The sequence below is a fragment of the Entelurus aequoreus genome, linkage group LG17, assembly GCF_033978785.1.
Source record: "Entelurus aequoreus isolate RoL-2023_Sb linkage group LG17, RoL_Eaeq_v1.1, whole genome shotgun sequence".
Taxonomy (NCBI): domain Eukaryota; kingdom Metazoa; phylum Chordata; class Actinopteri; order Syngnathiformes; family Syngnathidae; genus Entelurus; species Entelurus aequoreus.
The window spans coordinates 39,832,583-39,855,115 of NC_084747.1; the positions used below are offsets into that span (position 1 = coordinate 39,832,583).

General features: G+C 44.4%; 1 protein-coding gene across 1 annotated transcript in view; it reads left to right on the forward strand.

Moving 5' to 3' along the window:
• Nucleotides 1-22,533, forward strand: part of LOC133631805 (adhesion G-protein coupled receptor D2-like) — a 68,148-nt gene that overhangs the window by 25,100 nt on the left and 20,515 nt on the right. Inside the window, exon 4 of the mRNA XM_062023965.1 lies at nucleotides 15,630-15,750. Within this exon, the coding sequence (XP_061879949.1) occupies nucleotides 15,630-15,750 (121 nt within the window). The remainder of the gene's footprint in view (nucleotides 1-15,629; nucleotides 15,751-22,533) is intronic.

The window sequence follows — 22,533 nt, forward strand, 5'->3', positions numbered from 1 at the left end:
CTGATGGGAGCAGAAGCAACACAACGCACAGGTGTTACACCTGGTGAGACGCAGGAGGTGCCAGGCCCGGAGTCACCCCATAGTGCCCAGAACCTCCATGTGTTGCAAACTGCTCCCTCGAGCATCAAGTCTGAACGGAGGCGGATCAAGTGGCCTGCAGCTAGCATGACCTCACTCTGGAAGCAACTCGATGACGATGTCGACCAAATTCTGGAGGCAACGGCGAAGGGAGAAGCCGACGGGAAGCTGCAAGCTATGACAACAATCATTGTCAGCATTGCAGCTGAACGGTTCGGCGAGGAGGAGAAGAGAAGCTCCGGAACCACGTACTCAAAGAACCACAGAGCTATAAGGATCCATAACATTAGGCAGGAGATGAAAGCGCTGAAGTTCCAGTACAAGGCGGCAGGACATGAGGAACGCACTGGCCTGGCCCAGCTGACGTGCATCCTTCGTAAAAAGATCAGAATTCTCCGTCGGGCAGAGTGGCATCGGAGGCGGCGACGCGAGAGGGCACGTAAACGTGCTGCTTTCATCGCTAACCCCTTCAAGTTCACGAAGGATTTGCTGGGACAGAAGCGCAGTGGCAAACTGGCCTCCTCGCAGGAAGACATAGATCAACATCTGAAGCAGACGTACAGTGACCCCGCAAGAGAGCAGGAGTTGGGAGAGTGTAACAACCTCATAGACCCCCCTGAACCAGAATTGCAGTTTGATATGTCGGAGCTGCAGCTAAAGGAAGTCAGGGAGGTTGTCCGCAGAGCGAGGGCAAGCTCTGCACCGGGACCGAGCGGCACTTCATACAAAGTGTATAAGAACTGTCCCAAACTCCTGCAGCGACTGTGGAAAATCCTGCGAGTCTTCTGGAGAAGGGGGAGGATCCCTGAGCAATGGCGAGTGGCGGAAGGGGTATGGATCCCAAAGGAGGAAAACTCCACTCAGCTGGACCAGTTCCGCATCATCTCCCTGCTGTGCGTTGAGGCAAAGGTTTTCTTCAGCGCTGTTTCCAAACGACTGTGTACCTACCTGGCAAAGAACACCTACATCGATACATCTGTCCAGAAAGGCGGCATTTCAGGAATGTCAGGATGTATGGAGCATACCGGTGTGGTGACGCAGCTCATTCGGGAGGCTCGAGAGAACAAGGGCAACCTATCAGTACTGTGGCTTGACCTGGCAAACGCATTCGGCTCCATTCCGCACAAGCTCGTTCAACTCACTCTGATGAAACATCATGTACCCAGCAGGTGTAGAGACCTCATTGCTGATTACTACAGCAATTTCAGGATGAGGGTCTCTTCCGGACCAACAACATCCAGTTGGCACAAAGTGGAGATTGGTATTATCACAGGGTGTACTATCTCTGTGACACTGTTCTCACTAGCCATGAACATGCTCACCAAGTCTGCTGAGCCAGAGTGCAGAGGGCCCCGCACAAATTCCGGACAAAGGCAACCACCCATCAGGGCATTCATGGATGACCTCACAGTCATGACAGAATCAGTTCCAGGCTGCCGTTGGATTCTGAAGGGACTTGAAAAGTTGGTGGAGTGGGCCCGGATGCGTTTCAAACCCGCCAAATCCAGATCAATGGTGCTGAAGAAGGGGAAGGTGGAGGACAAGTTCCGGTTTAACATCACAGGCACGGCCATTCCAACAATCTCAGAGAAGCCAGTCAAGAGCTTGGGCAAGGTTTTTGACTGCTCTTTGAGAGACACAACCTCCATCCAGTCGACATGCGCTGAGTTGGATGGCTGGCTGAAATCTGTGGACAAGTCAGGCTTACCTGGGAAGTTTAAAGCCTGGATTTACCAGCATGGCATTCTTCCCAGGATCCTGTGGCCCCTCCTCATCTACTCGTTCCCCATCTCGACAGTTGAGATCCTAGAACGGAGGGTCAGCAACCACCTCCGGAGATGGCTGGGACTACCTAAGAGCCTGAGTAGCATTGCACTCTACGGGAACAGCAACAAACTGCAGTTGCCTTTCAAATCCTTGGAGGAGGAATTTAAGGTAACTAGAGCCAGAGAAGTGGTACAGTACAGGGACTCACGTGATCCGAAGGTGGCCAAAGCAGGGATCCAAGTGAGGACTGGCAGGAAATGGAGGGCAGAGGAAGCAGTTCAAGAGGCAGATGCAAGGCTGCGACACAGGAGCCTGGTTGGAGCAGTCACACGGGGTCGAGCTGGGCTAGGATTCTTTCCAACTCCCCAACTGAACACTAGGGGGAAAGAAGGCCGACGTCTTGTTCAGGATGAGGTGAGAGCGGCAGTGGAGGAGACAAGAACCTGCAAGGCTGTTGGAATGAAGCAACAGGGAGCTTGGACAAGATGGGACAATGCGGTTGAGAGGAGAGTGACCTGGGCTGAGATTTGGAAAGCCGAGCCGCAACGCATCAAATTTCTCATCCAGGCAGTGTATGATGTGCTCCCAAGCCCTTCAAACCTGCACACGTGGGGCATAGCAGAGACACCAGCATGCCCACTGTGCTCCAAGCGAGGAACCCTGGAACATATCCTCAGTTGCTGTACAAGGGCACTTGGAGATGGAAGGTACAGGTGGAGGCATGACCAAGTCCTTAAGACCATCGCTGAAGCCATTAGCACAGGACTGGCATTGGCAAAACAGTTCCACCCCTCCAAGAAAACCATCGCCTTTGTCAGAGCTGGGGACACGCCAACTCCTGCTAGTAGAACATCAGCAGGCATCCTGACGTCTGCAAAAGACTGGCAGTTGTTGGTGGACCTTGAAAACCAGCTGAAGTTCCCCAGCCACATCGCAGTCACCACCCTGCGACCAGACATTGTCCTTGTGTCTGAGTCCACCAAACAAGCTGTGCTGCTGGAGCTGACAGTCCCGTGGGAAGATCGCCTGGAAGAAGCCTTCGAGAGGAAGCTCTCCAAGTATGCGGGACTGGTCAGCGACTGTCAACAGGCTGGTTGGAGAGCAAGGTGTTTCCCTGTGGAGGTTGGATGCAGAGGATTTGCAGCCCGTTCCTTGGTCAGAGCCTTCAGCAGTTTGGGTATCGATGGAGAGAGAAAGAGGAGAGCCATCCGCAGTACCACCGAAGCGGCGGAAAGGGCCTCGAGATGGTTGTGGCTCAAAAGAGGAGATCCTTGGAGTCATGGTAGCTAGCGAGCCGTCTGGACACAAGCCGGGGGATTTGATCACCCCCGGTTGGGTCGCTTGGAGGAGGGCGTATGACCAGTTGAGAGACCCGAAACGCCCGGTGAATCCAAGAGGTCACTGAGGATGTGTCCAGACTAAGCATCAGTAGATGTATGTACACAGTATATATATATATATATATATATATATATATATATATATATATATATATACATGAGTGTATATATATGTGTATAAATATATGTGTGTATCAGTGGCGTGCGGTGAGGTTAATGTCTGGTGAGGCACTGCATCATCACAGTCAGATTTACAAACATATGAACCCTAAATAGTATCTTATTCACCATGTGATTGGCAGCAGTTAAGAGGTTATGTTTAAAAGCTCATACCAGCATTCTTTACACAACTGTAGCACACAAAAAAGCACATTTAATAAAAAAAACATGTCCAGCAGGAAAGGTAAGACCTTTCTTGCTGGACATCCACACAGCCAGACTTTGCGTGTGTACCACGCCGTTTGAAAAGAACGGGTCTTCTGTCCCGAAGTCAAAAGCAAACCTTTTAGCTCCGGCGTTGGTCTACCATTGATTATTACCTCCTGCTTCGATTGAAAGTCCAGTTTAGAAAACTGTTTTATTTGACATATGTAATCCTCCATGTTTTTAATAAAAGTCCAGGCGAGAGGAAATAAACAATCGCTGCACTAATTGACTTGCAAACTTTTTTTTTTTTCTTTTTTTTTTTCTTCTGCGGCCGAGGAATGTTTTCTGGGATCACTACCGCCCTCTACCACCAGGAGGCCGGATTACTGCGAGCCTCAACCAGTACGTCTTTTGCAGCAGATTTATGAATGCTCAGCACAAAAAATACGTTACTCACATACAGTTTTTGACAAAATACACTGTACATTATATACCTCAGCTAACTAAACTATGCCATAGTTTAGTTAGCTGATATAATTCATATAGCAATACAGTCTCACTGCACAGCAGCTCAGCAGTTAGCCGAGTCATTGTGCACAATCCATGTTGAGGCACAAATCAATGACGTGCCTCAACTGGCTGCTGATCACCGCACCGTCTCTTCTCAGTATTTGAACGGCAAATGTGAAAATAAAAATAAAAATAATCTAAAACTGGTGAAGTTAAATGGAAAATAACTTTAGTATAATCACTGGATACATATAACAATTTAATTATATATTTTTTCTTTTTAAATTTTTTTTCTTTCCATGATGGCAGGTGAGGCCCCGCCTCCCCTGCCTCTAGTGACTGCACGCCACTGGTGTATATATATATATATATATATATATATATATATATATATATATATATATATATATATATATATATATATATATATACATGATTGTATATATATGTGTATGTGTATATATATACACACGCATATATATATACAGTATATAAGCAGTGTTGCAAGCAATGGAGGAAGGCCACAGAGGAGGAGAAGGAGGGCATAAACCTGCTGCAGGAAGAGATCCAGAGTAGGCTTGCAACACTGTGGAGAGCTGAAAACCTTCTGAGGAAGCGCAGAAGGAAGGAGCAAACAAGAACACGCTTCTACAAAGACCCCTTCAAATTTGTGAAGAGTCTGTTCACAAAGGAGAAGTCTGGAGGTCTCTCATTGTCAAAGGCCAACCTGGAAGAACATCTGCAAAAATCCAGCACAGACGACCGACACCATGAAGAGGTTACACTCCCACCTGACATGCCACCAGTCAATCCACCAGAGCACAATTTAGATCAGCCTACCCAGATGGAGTGAAGTAGACATTATTATTATGTATGCAGCTCCTTCCTTACAGGCAAGTGTGCCGATTGCCGGTAAATGATTGCAGCTGGTGGCAGCTGCAGGGCGAAGACGCGCGTCCCTAGATGTGCGCCGCGGCCGTGGGCGTGTCCCGAGGTGCGTTCGTCAGGACGAACAGATGAGGTTCCCTGGCCGTGACAAACCATGGACGTACAATGAAAAGACACGCAACCCTAATTCAAAATGCCGGACATTTTAGGCATTTAAAAAAACCCGCCCGGACACCCCGGACACGCCCTCAAAAGAGGACTTGTCCGGGGAAAAGAGGACGTATGGTCAGCCTAGTATTGGCGGCTTGCGTACATACTGTCATTCACACGCAATTCCTGCCGGAAATGCAAATTGTAGTTGTAGGCTTCAGTGTTGACAGATGTTTTGGTGATGAGCATTTCACACTCAAGCAGTGCTTCTCAATTATTTTTTGTTACGGCCCCCCCACTCTTTGCCAAGACAATAAATAGTATTGTATAAAATTGTTATAAGTACACCTCTGCATACTTAACATCGAAGAACACAAAAAAGAAGTAAATATAGATCAACTTACATTAAATAATGATATTAACATTGTTTTTTAGTTTGTAACAGAATTTCTTTTTTTATAAAATACATTTTTAAAAGTCCTTATTTAAACTATAAACACTTTTTGAACCGACTTGAACCATTTCATACTGAAAAGTTTAATTAAATAAACTCATTTAATAATAATACATGTAAATTGATCAGCAACATAAACTCAGTAGCACAATATATAAAACACTTTAACCTACAAAACAAAAAAATAGTAAAACAATTTGTGCTGATTATTTGTAATCAAAAATGAGGAAGTCAGGATTAAAGGCTACAATGAGCCCTTTTGTAGTGCACAGCTTTTCGAAGTGGGGTTGAATTATGATACATGATAAAACATGTTCACGTGTGTGTGTGTGTGTGTGTGTGTGTGTGTGTGTGTGTGTGTGTGTGTGTGTGTGTGTGTGTGTGTGTGTGTGTGTGTGTGTGTGTGTGTGTGTGTGTGTGTGTGTGTGTGTGTGTGTGTGTATACATATACGTATATAAATGTATATGTATATATGTATATATGTACATATTAGGGTTGTACGGTATAGTATTGCGGTACTAATGAATCAAAAACTGTACTATACTCTGTTTGAAAAGTACCGGCGCACCATCATGCCCGGGCATGATGGTGCGCCGTCACGTCGTGACATTGCTGGATTTACGAGCAGAGGAGCATGTTCGGCAGCGCACAATCACGGAGTACTTACAAGTGTGTAGACAGAAAAAAGGGAGAACAGATGCATTTTTGCCTAAAAACTGACAATAAAGGTTAAGTTATAACACCGAAACACCCACAAGAAGAGGTGCTTTAAGACATGGCTAGCTAGCTAACAGCGAACATCCATCCACAGTGATTTAGAAGTTTTAGCTACTTCTAAATCACTAATCATCGCCTCCATGGTGACAAATAAAGTGAGTTTCTTACAAGTATCATCCCTGCAGGGCGAGGAATAGTTAAACATGCTTCACCACACACCGTAAGAGGATACAACAGCTCACCGGCGTCACCGCTAACAAAAGCTAGGGCGCCTGAACGTACACAAACGCCATGGGTGGATATACACTTGACATGCACTGTAATGATACCAAGTACAATAGCATATTCAGTCAATACTACTATGATTTAATCGATAATTTTTATCGTCACAAAATCTTTTTTCCTTTTTTTAAAATTCATATTACAAACGTATGTTTATAAACCCAGGAAATACTTCCCTGGACACATGAGGACTTTAAATATGACCAATGTATGATCCTGTAACTACTTGGTATCGGATCGATACCTAAATGTGTGGTATCATCCAAAACTAATGTAAAGTATCCAAACAACAGAATAATAAGTAGGTTCAATCCCCACCTTCTACCATCCTAGTCACATCCGTTGTGTCCTTGGGCAAGACACTTCACCCTTGCTCCTGATGGGTGCTGTTTAGCGCCTTGCATGGCAGCTCCAGCCATCAGTGTGTGGATGTTTGTGTGAATGTGGAAATGCTGTCAAAGCGCTTTGAGTACCTTGAAGGTAGAAAAGCGCTATACAAGTATAACCCATTTATTTATTATTTATTTACTACATTTTAACAGAAGTGTAGATAGAACATGTTGAAACGGAAAATAACCTGATATTAATAGTAAATGAACAAGTGGAATAATTATTCGTTTTTACAGCTTGTCCCTCATAATTTTGACAAAATAATAGAATGAGAAATGACACAATATATTACTGCATATGTCAGCAGACTAATTGGGAGCCTTTGTTTGCTTACTTACTACTAAAAGACAAGTTGTCTAGAATGTTCACTATTTTATTTAAGGACACAATTGTTCTTCGATTGCAATAAGAAACATATGTTTAATGTACCGTAAGATTTTTTGTTAAAATAAAGCCAACAATGCAATTTTTTTGTGATCCCCATTATTTAGAAAAGTATTTTAAGGTATCGAAAAGTATTGCAATGCATTTTGGTGCCCGTACCGGTACCAAAATATTGGTATCGGGATAACCCTAGTGCATTTACATATATAAATATATATGTAAATGTATATACAGTATGTATATATGTGTAAATATATGTATATATGTACGTTTGTATGTACATATACACATCCACATATACTGTACATATATGTGTATACTGTATATATGTATGCGTATATTAGGGGTGTGGGAAAAAATCGATTCGAATTCAAATCTCCATTCTCACGTTGTACGATTCAGAATCGATTCTCATTTTTCAAAAATCTATTATTATTTTTTAATTTTTTTAATTAATCAATCCAACAAAACAATATTATCAACAACAGTATCAATATTAGTAACAATTTCAACATAGCAGTGATTAAAATCCCTCATTGACATTATCATTAGACATTTATAAAAAATAAAAATAAAATAACAAAAAATGAACAATAGTGTCACAGTGGCTTACACTTGCCTCGCATCTCATAAGCTTGACAACACACTGTGTCCAATATTTTCACAAAGATAAAATAAATCATATTTTTAGTTCATTTAATAGTTAAAACAAATTTACATTATTGCAATCAGTTGATAAAACATTGTCCTTTACAATTATAAAAGCTTTTTTACAAAAATCTACTACTCTGCTTGCATGTCAGCAGACTGGGGTAGACCCTGCTGAAATCTTATGTATTGAATGAAAAGAGAATTGTTTTGAATCGGAAAAATATCGTTTTTGAATCGAGAATCACGTTAAATCGAAAAAATCGATTTATAAATAAATCGTCAGCACGAGAATCGATATTGAATCGAATCGTGGGACACCCAAAGATTTGCAGCCCTAGCAAATATGTATATATCTATTTATTTATTTTATTTTTTCAAAAATCAACTTTGAAAAAAAGTAGTTTTTTTGTTTCTTTTTTTTTTAAAATTTGAAAATGATGACTCCATTTAGAATCGGGAACAAAAAAGAATTGCGATTCAGGCGTGAATCAATTTTTTTGTGTACCCCTAGTAACAGCTGAAACCATTCTCAATTCTTTATTGCTCACTACAACTCGTTCTTCAATATTTACGAACCAAAATGAGGTTTTGTTGTCATAAGGCCGTAGGAGTGTGTCTGTAACACGGCACATGTTGGAAGGAAGACCACCTGTACATTTTTCCACAGTTATTGCACAGCTGCGACGTATTTCACTGAGGACAAACATATTCTTGTCCTTCTGCAGACTGTCCTTCACGCTCGCTCTCATTACTTCACTAAAGTGTTTTTGTTATACTGTGGAGAAGGAAAGACATTTTGAACATAAAAGAGGGGAAGGTGAGTTCTGGCAGATGCATCTCAGTCGGAAGTGTCATCACACTTATAACAACAGCATGAGAACAAACCTTAATGGCTTCAAAGGGGACGGATCAGCTATCCAATTAAGGAAAGAATGAAACCCTCCGAGATGTCCTTTGGCATTAAAAATGTTTGACGAGGCTCCAAATAAACGTCCTAACAGCTCGGAAACTTTCCGAATCCTGTTGTTTTTTCTCTGAGACGTGTAAAATGGCAAATAAACTAAAATGATTAGCATGAAAACTGTTGTGTACTAGGCAAAGGGAAGGAGGCAACACCAGGGCAGAACTGCAGTTTAGAAGGTTTATTAAAACCTTTGATGAATGTGTGGGGTGTTAGGATGTTACCAGAGGGTGTAGGATGTATCTTTCGTCAAATCCAAGGGGGAAGGTGAAGAGACAGTCAGCAGGGAGGCAAGCAGTCGGGGGCTGGAGAGAGGCAACGATGTCAGGGTCCAAGCAGTGGTCGAGGATCGGGGAAGGCAAGCAAAGATCCGGGAGGAGGTCGTGAGGCAAGACACGATCACAGAAGACACTGTGGAAAACACAAAAGACATCAAATCGGAATCGAGGGAGTGCACAAGAAGGCGAGCAAGGAACAAGGGAGGGGTGCCAGAAGTGATGCTTACTCAGAGAAGATTGGCTACGTTCTGGCGAAGGTCTCCTGGCTTTGCTGGTATTTTATGCCGCTCCCTCTCGTCAAGTGCAGGTGTGCTGAAGAGTGATTGTTTGCAGCCTTGTCGCTGTGTGGGCGTGCTGCTCCCAGCACGAGCAGGGGCGTGTCCGGGCAAGCAGCCAGAGGAGGAATCCTGACACTCAGTTGCAGGAGCAACACGGGTTCGAGTCCGCGTCGTGACAAAAACATGGATTAGCATTTAATAATGCACGTTGAGATGGCTACAGAGTTCAGTACTTTTATGAGTACCGACCAAATTCCGTCGGTACTACCGGTTACCGGTTCACGTAAAATTGAACAGTACCATATTATGTGTTGTACGACCCGTGTGAAACTGACACTTATTGTAAATCATTGCAATCGTTAAAAATAACAGTGTTATTTACACTTTTTGAGTTATTTAAAAACACATTTTCTGACTAGTGACGTCATGCAGACAACCCACCTTGTCCAAGATTCACCCATTTGTTTGTGCTACTTTTGTGCTATAACATGTTTTGTCTAAATATCATACTTTTGATGTTATTAATTATTATTATTCATTACCTGCCATCTTGTCCAGAAAAGTATACAGGTAGATTGCCGGGTTAGGGGTCTTTCTGTGTGGAGTTTGCATGTTCTCCCAGTGACTGCGTGGGTTCTCCCCGGGTACTCCCACCTCCAAAGACATGTGCCAGGGTTAGGGTTAGGATTAGGGTACTCCCACCTCCAAAGACATGCGCCTGGGTTAGGGTTAGGGTTAGTGCTTATTGCCAACACTACATTTTTACGGTGAATTCCTGGCAACCACAGCTGCCAGTATTTTACCGTAAATTTGACGGATTTTTTTTTAACACAAATGTCCATTTTTTTTCATTTCTTGTAAAATATCCACTTTTGCGTGTTACTCGTTTTTACCTGTAGGTTCACTCCTTGACTTTTGACTCCTGCAAAAGTCCCACCATTACATATAAATCTAAACCATCATTAATATTATTATTATTGTCATTATACGATAATGTACTGTATTGTTGCGCTTGTAGCGTGAAAGCAAGACAACTTGAAGTATCGTTTGACACACAAAAACGTGTGTGTCGTTTATTCCACCAACAACCAGAAAGAATGAACGCTTACGTCACCAACCCTCCACAATGGCGGGAACAACAAACCCCCACTTTTGGGAGAATTTCATGATGGCCACTTAAAGGTGCTGCACTGAATTACTCACTCTTAACTGCATATATGAATGTAAACAAGAACAACATTGTTATGTGCACAATAGAACAATGGCAGTGAATAATGAGGACAAAGTCAAGTAAAGAGGTGTGGTGAATTATGTCCTTAATCAACCGCTACACACTTCCCCCCAGAATTCGCCATCACAAAGAAAAACAAACGGTCAATGGACAGGGGCACGGACGGGCCAACCAGAACGGGGTGCGCCGTACTGATACTAACGCCGGGGAGTCAGCAGTGGGGGACCAGTAGGGTATCTGTACTGTCTAAGGTCACTGGGGCCTGCGTAGAAGGATGCAAAACATTATCATGGGGCCTAAGGAGGGCGGGCGGATGACCCCGGCGCGGGGGTACGGCCGTGGTAACCGGCTGACTAAGATCCAAGTGGGCCGCTTTCAGCCGGTCCACCGTGATTTTTTCAGACCGACCCCCGATGTCCAACAGAAAATGCTTGTCTCCGCTCTCTAGGACGCGAAATGGCCCATCGTAAGGAGGCTGAAGGGGGACCGCGGTGGGCGTCGTGGCGGTAAAAAAAAACACGCTGCTCTCCTTAAAGAAGCGGGAGCATGAGACGGCATAAGGCCGTGTTGAGAAGTGGGGATGGGGGAAAAACCCTTGGCGGCATCGAGGAGAGCTGCTCACCGGCGGACCAAGGTGCCGTCGTGCCAGGAATAAAGTCACCTGGCACTCGCAAGGGCTGGCCATACACCAACTTTGCCGAGGAAGATTGCAGGTCTTCCTTGGGGGAAGTCCGAAGCCCAAGCATCACCCAAGGGAGCTTGTCTACCCAAGCGCTGTCTTTTAGGGACGCCCTGGATCACCTTCATGGATCTGTGAAATCGCTCACACATACTATTGGCCTGTGGGTGATACGCTGTCGTGTGGTGGAGTTTCACTCCCAAGCTCTCGGCCCAGAGCTCAGAAGTGAACTGAGAGCCCCGGTCGGATGATATTTCCGACGGGGGTACCGAAACGGGCAACCCACGTACCAATGAACGCGCGCGCCACCTCTGCAGAGGTGGCGGACGTCAGCGGGTCGTCCTGTCGACCATCGTGAGGAGGTATGTGCAGCTGCGTGAGGATGGGAGAGGCCCGACCAGGTCCACATTGACATGGTCAAAACGGCGCTCCGGAACCGTAAACGGTGCCAGTGGAGCCCGCGTGTGGCAGTGCACTTTTGAGCGCTGGCATGCCACGCATGTGGAAGCCCAGTCCCTAACGTCTTTTTTCAGTCCACACCAGACAAATTTTGCAGCTACCAGCCGCTGGGAAGGTTTCCTCCCAGGGTGGGAAAGGCCGTGGATGGAGTCGAACACGCGCCGCCTCCAAATGGCGGGCACAAGGGGCCGTGGCCGACCGGTAGCGACGTCACAAAGGAGCGTAACCCCTGTGTCCTCAAATGGGACCTCAGACAACCGTAGCCCTGTGGCTGCAGCCTTCAGAGCTCGGATGTCCGGGTCGTCGGCCTGGTCAACTGCCATTTGTGCAAAATCGAGCCCCACATGGACAGCGCCCGTGACGGCTCTGGAAAGGCAGTCAGCAACGACATTGCTCTTACCAGCAAGGTGCTGGATGTCCGTCGTGAACTCTGGGACGTAGGAGAGGTGCCTCTGTTGCCGACCACGGTTCAGCCGTCTTGGCCATCGCGAAAGTGAGGGGTTTGTGGTCCACAAAAGCTGTGAAAGGCCGGCCTTCAAGCAACAAACAGAAATGACGTATGGCCAGATAGAGGCAGAGGAGCTCACGGTCAAATGTGCTATATTTCCGCTCGCAGGGGCGCAACTGCCTGCTAAAGAAAGCCAAAGGTTGCCAAGTGCCACCCACCCACTCCTCATGCACTGCACCTACAGTATAGTCTGATGCGTCCCTGGTGATTGCAATAGGAGCATCGGGTAATGGGCGTGCCAGCAGGGTAGCGTTAGCGAGAGCAGACTTGACCCCCACAAAAGCACTGTGCTGCGCGTCAGACCAGTCTATCATGTGCTTGGGAGCAGCCCCTTTAAGAGCATCAGACATGAGGTCAGCTGTCTGGGGGATGAAACCATGGTAAAAATTGACCATGCCAAGGAACTCCTGAAGAGCCTTAACCGTGAGTGGGCGGGGGAAGTCTGCGAGGGCAGCAACCATCGCTGGGAGGGGAACTGCCCCACACTTCGTGACACGATGTCCGAGGAAGTCGATTACCGACAACCCGAACTGGCCCGTGTTGGCTAAGGCGCTGAAAAAGGGACCTGAGGTGGGTCACATACTCGGCCTGAGAGGTGCTCGCTACCAGGATGTCTTCCAAGTAGACAAACAGAAATGGCAAGTCACGTAAAAAAGAGTCCATCAACCGCTGGAAAGTATGTACGGCGCTCTTAAGGCCAAAGGCATTCGTAAAAATTCGAACAGTCCAAATGGGGTGATGACCGCTGTCTTCGGGATATCAGAGGGGTGACCGACACCTGATGATAGCCCCGGACGAGATCTACCTTAGAAAACACAGTTTTCCCAGCCAGGTTGGCGGAAACATTTTGTATGTGGGGGACCGGATAACGGTCCGGGGTAGTCGCATCGTTGAGTCTGCGGTACTCACCGCATGGCCGCCAACCACCTCCGGGCTTCTCCACCATGTGGAGGGGCGACGCCCACGGGCTGTCTGAGCGGCGAATGATCCCGAGGCGTTCCATGGTCTCGAATTCAGCTCTAGCAATGGAGAGCTTAGCAGGGTCCAGGCGCCGGGCTCGTGCGTGCACAAGAGGGCCCATGGTGGCAATGTGGTGTTCCACACCATGCTTGGCGGTAGATGACGAGAACGTGGGCTGCGCCAGGGTGGGGAACTCAGCGAGGAGGGGAAGAAAAACGTCAGCGGTGGGTAGCATGCTAGAAAGCCTGATGGAGTCCGTCGCGCTGAGACTGCACTTTTACGAGCGGAACGTAATCGCATTCACCAAGCGCCTGTTTTTTACATCCACAAGGAGGCCGAAAGCACAGAGAAAATCTGCACCGATAAGCGGCACCGTCACTTTAGCAGTCACAAAGTTCCAACTGAAACGCTGTCCACCAAAACACAGTTCCACGTACCGTATTCCGTCAGTGCGGATAGGGCTGCCATTGGCCTCTTCCATGGGGGGGCCATGTGACTCAGACAGCATGTCCAACCTTGATGCTGGCAGGACGCTCCTCTGCGCGCCGGTGTCACACAGGAAACATCGTCCAGAGAGGGAGCCCTGGATGAAGAGCAGCCTGCCAGTACTGCCGACGCTCATGGCCACTGCTGAGCGCCGGCCCCGCCGTTTCCCGGCGGCGGTCCACTAAAACTGCACGGGGGACGGCACCGCCTGGCTTTGGTCCCCCCCAACGGTTCGTGGGACAAATTTTCAAGCGTTGACCGATCCGCAGTTACAAAAAGGTTGGGGACCACTGCTCTATATACTCTATGTACTCTATGCACTCCTATTCTACTGTAAGACATCAGTGCAAATCAAATCTAGTAGGATTTGTACATGTTTTCCAGGGTAAAAAAAAATCCAGGAATTCCCAGAATTCTCGTTTTTCCAAAGCCCTATTTTCACCTCTTCCTGCAAAGTTTTCACAGTCCACATTTTTCAACCGTTTTTGACCATACCACCTTCAAAACATTCCTCTTAGTTGGGACAACAAATGCTCTTTTTTTTTTTTTTCATTCAAATATCCGGTGTTCCCGAAATTTCAGGTTTTCCAAAATTCCCACTCTCAATTCAAACTGTTACTATGGCAACAATTTTCAAACGATTCCAAAAATTACAATACCAACCCATTCATATCGTCTAGGAAAATTGTGCTTGTATCAATATTAAAAAAAATTCCTGGTTCAACCAAAATTCCCAAATTTCCAGGAAATTCCTATTCAAATGAATGGACGTGTTCATAGTTCCACAATGCACTACATTCTCAAAATGTTGTGCCATTTTTAAACACAATTTCCACCTATCAAACATCCACCAACACTACTTTTCCATATATCGAATGCGAAACATGTTTTCCCTTTCCCAAAACTTCCGGTTTTCCCAGGATTTCCTGGAATTTTTCCCCATTACACAAGCGACTGTATATCCCACATTTCTCATCCCATTTGAACCGTTCCAACATCCACACACTCCACTCACCCTGGACATTTGCATTTCAGTTCCACTCATTCGTATCGGCGGTTCAGCAGCTTGCACACATAGGGCATTCATATGCAGTTCCTACCGCAATTGTAAATTCCACTTAAGTGTTATCGTGTTGTGCACTGACGTTACTCTTTTCAAAATAAGAGAGTAAGTCCCGCTGCGGTTTCATTCTTTTGTTGCATTTTGCTACCTGGAAGGGGTAACTAGTGTTTACATTACCTGGCGACAATGGCGAAGTTCACAATTAAACAAAGGACACGTGACCATGCCAGAATTACGACAACTTTACTCGAAAGACATGGTTTGGTAAATATGAATATAAACAAGCAATACGATTAAAAAAAAAAGTGCGTGTATCCCTGTGGTATGTTTTTTGTTGGTTCGACAAATGCGTCTTTCTCCAATGTTAGTGTCTCCCAGAGTTCCTACACCCCTGCTTGTTCGCCAGCATAAATGTAGAGGGCACATAGAAACCTCATTTAAATAAGGCGATCAGCACCACTTTTGTACAAGCAGTCTAGATAGATCACACTAATAGTACACACAATTTATTTAGAACTTATTAGATATATATAATCACTTTGTAGACTAGCATATTCAACTTCATGGCAAAGACTACTTCCTGCCTGCAAATGATACTCATGAGTTTAAGAAAACAAAATATAATATTTAGTACCAGATGAACACACAAAAGCACCAAAAATGGCTACCTTTGAATTCTGGTAAGGATTCCCCGGAGGCGGGTTTTGGTACTGTACCTGTTGAAATGTGAAAGGTACCTTCTTTGCAGGGCTGTGACTCGACCAGTTCTCATTCTGCTGCCTGTCCTGGGTCTGACTTGGCTGTGTGGAGTCCTGGTCCACCTGTCTGTTGTCATGGCGTACATCTTCACTGCTCTCAATGCCTTCCAAGTAAGCAAACTTCCTATTCTGCCTTTTTTGCTTACGTGACATTTTTCTGCAGTGTTTGGAAGCAGGTGCAAGCGCTGCACTTCAAGGTGAGGTCCGCTGGAGTTTTTTTTTTGGTTTATTTTTGAATATCACAAGCTCTAATCAATGTTAATTTGAGGCAGCTCATTAAGAGGATAAGAAAAGAATAATGTACCTTCATAAAATGGTATCAATACTTAGGGATGGGTACCATATCTGGTACTTTTTTGGCACCGACCAAATTCCTGGCGGAGCGTTTCAGAAAATGATTGAGTAAAGTACAGGATTTCAGCAAATATGAGAAAATATGCTTTATTTGCATCTTAATGTAATGTTTATGAACAATGAATGACTGATGAGTAAAACAAACATGAGTGAATGAATGAGTCTCTTGTCGGTGTAACCAAGGAAGTGATGCGGGGGAACGTTTGATTGGTTAGACCAGGGTTGTCAAACTCAAATACAGAGTGGGCCAAAATTTAAAACCGAACAAAGCCGCGGGCCAAGGTTGAACAAATTAACCTTTTAATAGGGACCCAAACAAGTTTTGCATTGAATATTGAACAAGCAAGGCTTATATAACTTTATAGTGACATGCAAAATCGAGTTTCAAATAATAATAATAATAATTAAAAAATATCAATGGCATATCAAATACAATTTAAATAAAAATTGAATGCCTCTTTTCTATTTGCAGCCTTCTGAGGTAAATATCAACAGTAACTTTTTCCACAGGCTAATAAATTTGAAAATAAAATAACAATGAATAAACCAACCATTCAGGACTTCAAACTGCTCAGTTTGCAACATACTGATCTAATCTGATGTGCCCAAGCCAGATACCTGGCATCTTTTCTTGGATGCTAGTTCATTAATGTCGGGGCTCAGGCTTTGAGCTGAGGCAACCTTCATTATCAAACGAAGGTGTTCATCAGTCATTATATCTCGTCCACCCGGACCACAGTCTTGGGGGCGTGCCTTAAAGGCACTGCCTTTAAAGTACTCTACGAGCTATCGTCACAACCGCTTTTCATCCATTCTAACATCGGTCAGACCCAGTCACAAGATATGTGCAGCTTCTGTACGCACACACGAGTGAATGCAACGCATACTTCATCAACAGCGATACAGGTTACACTGAGGGTGACAGTATAAACTACTTTAACACTGTTAGAAATATACGCCACACTGTGAATCCACACCTAACAAGAATGACAAACACATTTCGGGAGAACATCCGCACCGTAACACAACATAAACAAAACAGAACAAATACCCAGAATCCTTTGCAGCACTAACTCTTCCGGGACGCTACAAAATACACCCCCGCTACCACCAAACCTCCCCCCCACACACACACACCTTGTAGCGTCCCGGAAGAGTTAGTGCTGCAAAGGGTTCTGGGTATTTGTTCTATTGTGTTTATGTTGTGTTACGGTGTGGATGTTCTCCCGAAATGTGTTTGTCATTCTTGTTTGGTGTGGATTCACAGTGTGGCGTATATTTCTAACAGTGTTAAAGTTTTTTATTTGGCTACCCTCAGTGTAACCTGTATCGCTGTTGATGAAGTATGCGTTGCATTCATTTGTGTGTGCGTGCAGAAGCCGCACATGTAATGTGACTGGGCCAGCACTCATTGGACTGGCTGAAAAGCGGACGTGACGATTTCTGGGAGGGGCGCTGAAGTTTGGAAGACTCCCGGGAGGGTTGGCAAGTATTAGAATTAGCGGTGAATGGGGTGTTACCGTGGCACCGCTGCAATGTATAATCGGCGGGCCAGCTTTAGTGTTAATTTGATATCGCCTCAAGGGCCAAGTGAAATTACACGGCGGGCCAGAGTTTGACACCCATGGGTTAGACAGTTGTGTTGCGTTTGGGTGCTGCTGGGACAAAATTAAGTTGTGAGACGGCACATAATTTGGTTAAATGGCGCGATTGTAACATTGCAAAAACCAGTTGTCAAATATTATGATCAAATCTGTCAAGATTGATCGTGACAGGTTGGACTTGTGTGTGTTTCCCTGCGTGTTGGTGTTTGCTTCCTGCCCAGCGCTCGTATTTTTGGTTTCCACTTCCTGTGCGCCTCCCCTGTGTGCAACTGAGCGCTGTCAACCACACCTGTCCCTGATTGGCAATCAGGACACACCTGTTTCTGACTGGATATCAGGACACACCTCTTCCTGATTGGCAATCAGGACACATCTCTTCTTGGTTGGCAATCAGGACAAACATCTTCCTGATTGGCAATCAGGACACACATTTTCCTGATTTCCAATCAGAGGTTTCCTTCATGTGGCAGCCCTGTGCTTGTATTTTCTCTGATTTTGTTCCTCTTCTGCCGCGACATGCCTAGCACCATAGCAGGGGTGTCCAAAGTTTTGCCACCAAGGGCGAACAAAAAGTCTAAATATGCGGGGGCCATTTTGCTATTCATTTATTTGAAAAAAAAAATGCTGAAAACAAACTTGACATATGTTTAGAGAAACAACTTAGTGTCAGTTTTGTGTTGTAGGGGATAAAGTGTACAATAGTTACCGTATTTTCCGGACTACAGAGCGCACCAGTATATAAGCCACACCGACTAAATTTTAGTCGAAAAAATGTTTTTGCCATATACAAACCGCACTGGACTATAAGTTGCAGATATATAGGTTGTAAAATGAGTTATTTACACAGAAATATTCTGTAAATGTTTTTTTACATACCTTAATTGTTTCCAAACGGTGTATGTAACAGGGCAGTAAAAGGGATGATCAAACAAAACAGAAGTCATCGTCATGACACACGACCTGCGCAAGCTAACTCTCCAATCAGCTAAACAGACTCAATAACTCCACGGTGACGTTTTGGTGAATTTACTGAGGAATTTGTGAAATTGAAACAATACAAAAAGAATGCCATTGTAAGTTAATAACAACAGACACTCGTAAACGTGTTAACTTATTATATAATGCAGACAATGCTAGCTTGATTACATTACGATTGCATGTACAGATATGCATGAAAACACTCCTACAGACATCACACATGTTACGGTTTAGTAATTATAAATTGTTTTTGTTATATTGTAAAACGTACAAACATTGCTTGGAGTGATGAATGAAAAATCCATACAAGTAGTAACGCTACGGACGGCTAAAAGACTGAATTACAATTTTACTACCGGTTTTGAAGCAGTAAATACCTGTAGTGAGTGAATTCGTCCAAAAGATGGCGTCATAGTGCAAACAATAAAACACTTTCCCAGTGTATTTTCTTCTCTTTTTTTTGTATTATGCTGTCAGTGAAGAAAAATACATAAATTAGCCGCGCCATCTTATAAGCCAAATAAGTCAAAGTGTAAGAAAAAAGTAGTGGCTTATAGTCCGAAATTTGCGGTAGTTATTTCAGGGATGGCTAAAGTGCAGCCGGGGGGGGGGGGGGGGGGGGGGGGGGGCATTTGTGGGCAGCAGCTTGGGTTTTGTTGGCCTACAACATATTGTTGTAAAAAAAAAAAGACAGAGCAAAAAGATGTAATGTAATGAAAAAAAGCCGAAATGTTGATACTAATTACTGTATAATCAGTTTTTTGGCCAAGTATATTTAACACACAAGACATTTTTGTTCAATGTGAACAATAAATATTAAGGATTAACTAAAAATATAAACAAGTAATTAAGTAACGAATAAAATAATACTCCAGTGGTGACTAGAGCAAAAAAGGATGATAAAGTGAACAAGAGTTGATACATTCACAGTGATTGATATATAATAACTAATACTAATATTATGTGTCACTTATAACACTATTTTGATTTATAATGTCAGTTTGTTTTTATTTTCTAAAAAAAAAAATTAAAAAATACATTTCACATTTTTGGGTCAAATGTCATTACCTTATGTCTTTTTGCTGTTTTTTCTTACATTGTTTTCCCCTAACAACATGTTACGGGCCAACAAACTTCGAACTGCGGGCCACAAATGGCCCCCGGGCCGCACTTTGGACACCCCCGCACTACAGCCTTTGGTTTTAGGAGTATTCCACTCTTTTACCTGCACGCCATCTCCCATCTCTGCATCCTGGGGTCACACCTGCTGCTGCCATGCATAAGGGTAACTGCCATGATGGGAACAGGCAGTAACAAATAGTGACTATCACTCTAGAGCAGTGGTTCTTAACCTGGGTTCGATCGAACCCTAGGGGTTCGGTGAGTCTGCCTCAGGGGTTCGGCGGAGCCTCCGCCGCGGAGGTCCAGACACACCCGACTCATCGTGTAAATAAAAACTTCTCCCTGTCGGCGTATTATGGATACCCTCAAACAATGTTCCCTCTAAAAGTGGAGCACATGTGAGAACACCTGTCCCGAACCTGACTAAATAACAAATTAAATGTTTTATTATTATAATCAAATGACAACTGTCATTTCCATGAGATTATTTTCTAATATAAGTGTTTTGGCCCACTCACAATGACAATAACAAAAAATATTGGTTTTCGTGAGCTGTGTACTAGTATTGTATGTCTGGTTGGAAAACGAAGAAAAGGAACAGACTTTGCTGTAAAAATAAATACATTATTTTATTTTATCATGTACAAACGTTTGTAAAATGACTTGAGAGTGGCACTTACCAAAGTGAAGCCACGCATATCTGAACTGGTCTCTCAAAGGCAACAGCAGAAGTCACACTAATTTGCAGGTGTGTAATTTGTTGTGAGTTCATGCACTGTGTTGGTTTTGTTCTTTGAACAAGGTGATGTTCATGCACGGTTCATTTTAGGCACCAGTAAAAAAATTGAATTTGAAAAAAAAAAAAAATTTAATTTTTCACTAAAGAAGGGTTCAGTGAATGCGCATATGAAACTGGTGGGGTTCGGTACCTCCAACAAGGTTAAGAACCACTGCGTTAGAGCTTTGTGGGAGTAGAAGAGAAAAGAGAAACAAAAGTGATGATGGAAACATATTTAACTGATAGTTATGTTCAAATCCTTTCTCTGCAGTCGTGTGTGTGTGTGTGTGTGTGTGTGTGTGTGTGTGTGTGTGTGTGTGTGTGTGTGTGTGTGTGTGTGTGTGTGTGTGTGTGTGTGTGTGTGTGTGTGTGTGTGTGTGTGTGTGTGTGTGTGTGTGTGTGTGTGTGTGTGTGTGTGCACGTGTGTGGGAGCCTCCCGTCAGGTCACAGCACATCTCCCTCCCCTGATATCGCAGCAGCCGTTTCCTTCTTCCTCACTTTTTTTCTTATTTGCACCTCAGCTAATATTCCCTCCTCGCAATCTTCTTGCGTCTGCGCTCCTCCAGCGCCCTCCTCTCAAATCCCGGATTCATCAAAAGCGCTTGGCCCCTGGGCGACCCCGCGGAGCTGCTTGTTAATTCAGATTTACTGCGCGCGTCCCACTCAGGGCGCACAGCGAGACGTGGAAGTTCATCCCGGTGTCGCTAGGAGGATCTCGCTGTCGAGTTTCACTCTTCTGTTCCTGCACGCCATTTTATTAGACACAGACACCGGAAACGATTCATCTCATGCAGAACAAGGTGGTCACATTCTTCACATCAATCAGAACTATTCCAGTTGTACACGTAGACAACAAGACAAAATAAATCACCAGTGCTGAACTCAAGGCTCTGGGGCCAAATCTGGCCCGTCGTATCATTTTATGTAATGTGCAGCTTTAAACTTGTGTAACCCGTAATGTCATTTATATGGCCTGCCACTTATGTCATATGCTGCCCTATTTTATGTGGTCCGAAATGTAATTTATGTGGGCCACCACATAATTTTGTGTGGTTTGGCCGGTTTATTTTATGTGGCCCACCACATAATTTTTATGTGATATGCCGCATAATTTTACGTGGTCACCCACGTCATTTAAAGTGGCACGCCGCATCACTTATGTGGCTCGCAAAATCATTTTACCTGGTGTGCTGCAACATTTTATGTGGCCTGCCGCTTCATTTTACCCGCCTTCCGCCCGAATGCAGCTGAGATAGGCTCCAGCACCCCTGCGACCCCGAATGGGACAAGCGGTAGAAAATGGATGGATGGATAGGGCCGCCTATCATTTCTGTGACTCGCCAAATAATTTTATGTGCCCCGCCGCATCATTTTATGTGGTCTGCTGCATCATTTTACATGAACTGCCACATCAATTTACGTGGTCCACCGCCGCATCATTTATGTGGCTCGCCAAATCATTTTGTTCCCCGCTGCATCATTTTACCTGATCTGCCGCCTCATTTAACTTGGTCTAAAGCCTCATTTTATGTGGCGCTGCCACAATTTTTTATGTGATCATATAATGCCACAATGTTGCTACACCATTTTTTGTGATATGCCGCTTTAATTTACGCGGTGCGCCATGTAATTTTATACAATATGCCGCCTCATTTTATGCCATTTATGTGGCCCGCCGCATAATTTAATGTGGTGCGCCACATCATTTTATGGGATAGGCCGCCTTGATTTACTTGTGGTTGCGTCAGAGTAACAAGTACAACATGAATGAATGTACTTGTGGTAGCACCATAGTAAGGAGTAAAACATATATGAATATACTTGTGGTAGTGTCATACAAAAGAGTACAACTAGTATACATGTATTTGTGGTAGCACCATAGTAACAAGTACAACATGTATGGCTGTTCTTGTGATAGCGCCATAGTAACGAGTACAACATAAATTAATGTACTTGTGGTAGCACCATATAAAAGACTACAACATGTATGAATGTACTTGTGGTAGCGCCCTAGTAACGAGGTCAACTTGTATGAATGTACTTGTGGTAGCGCCATAG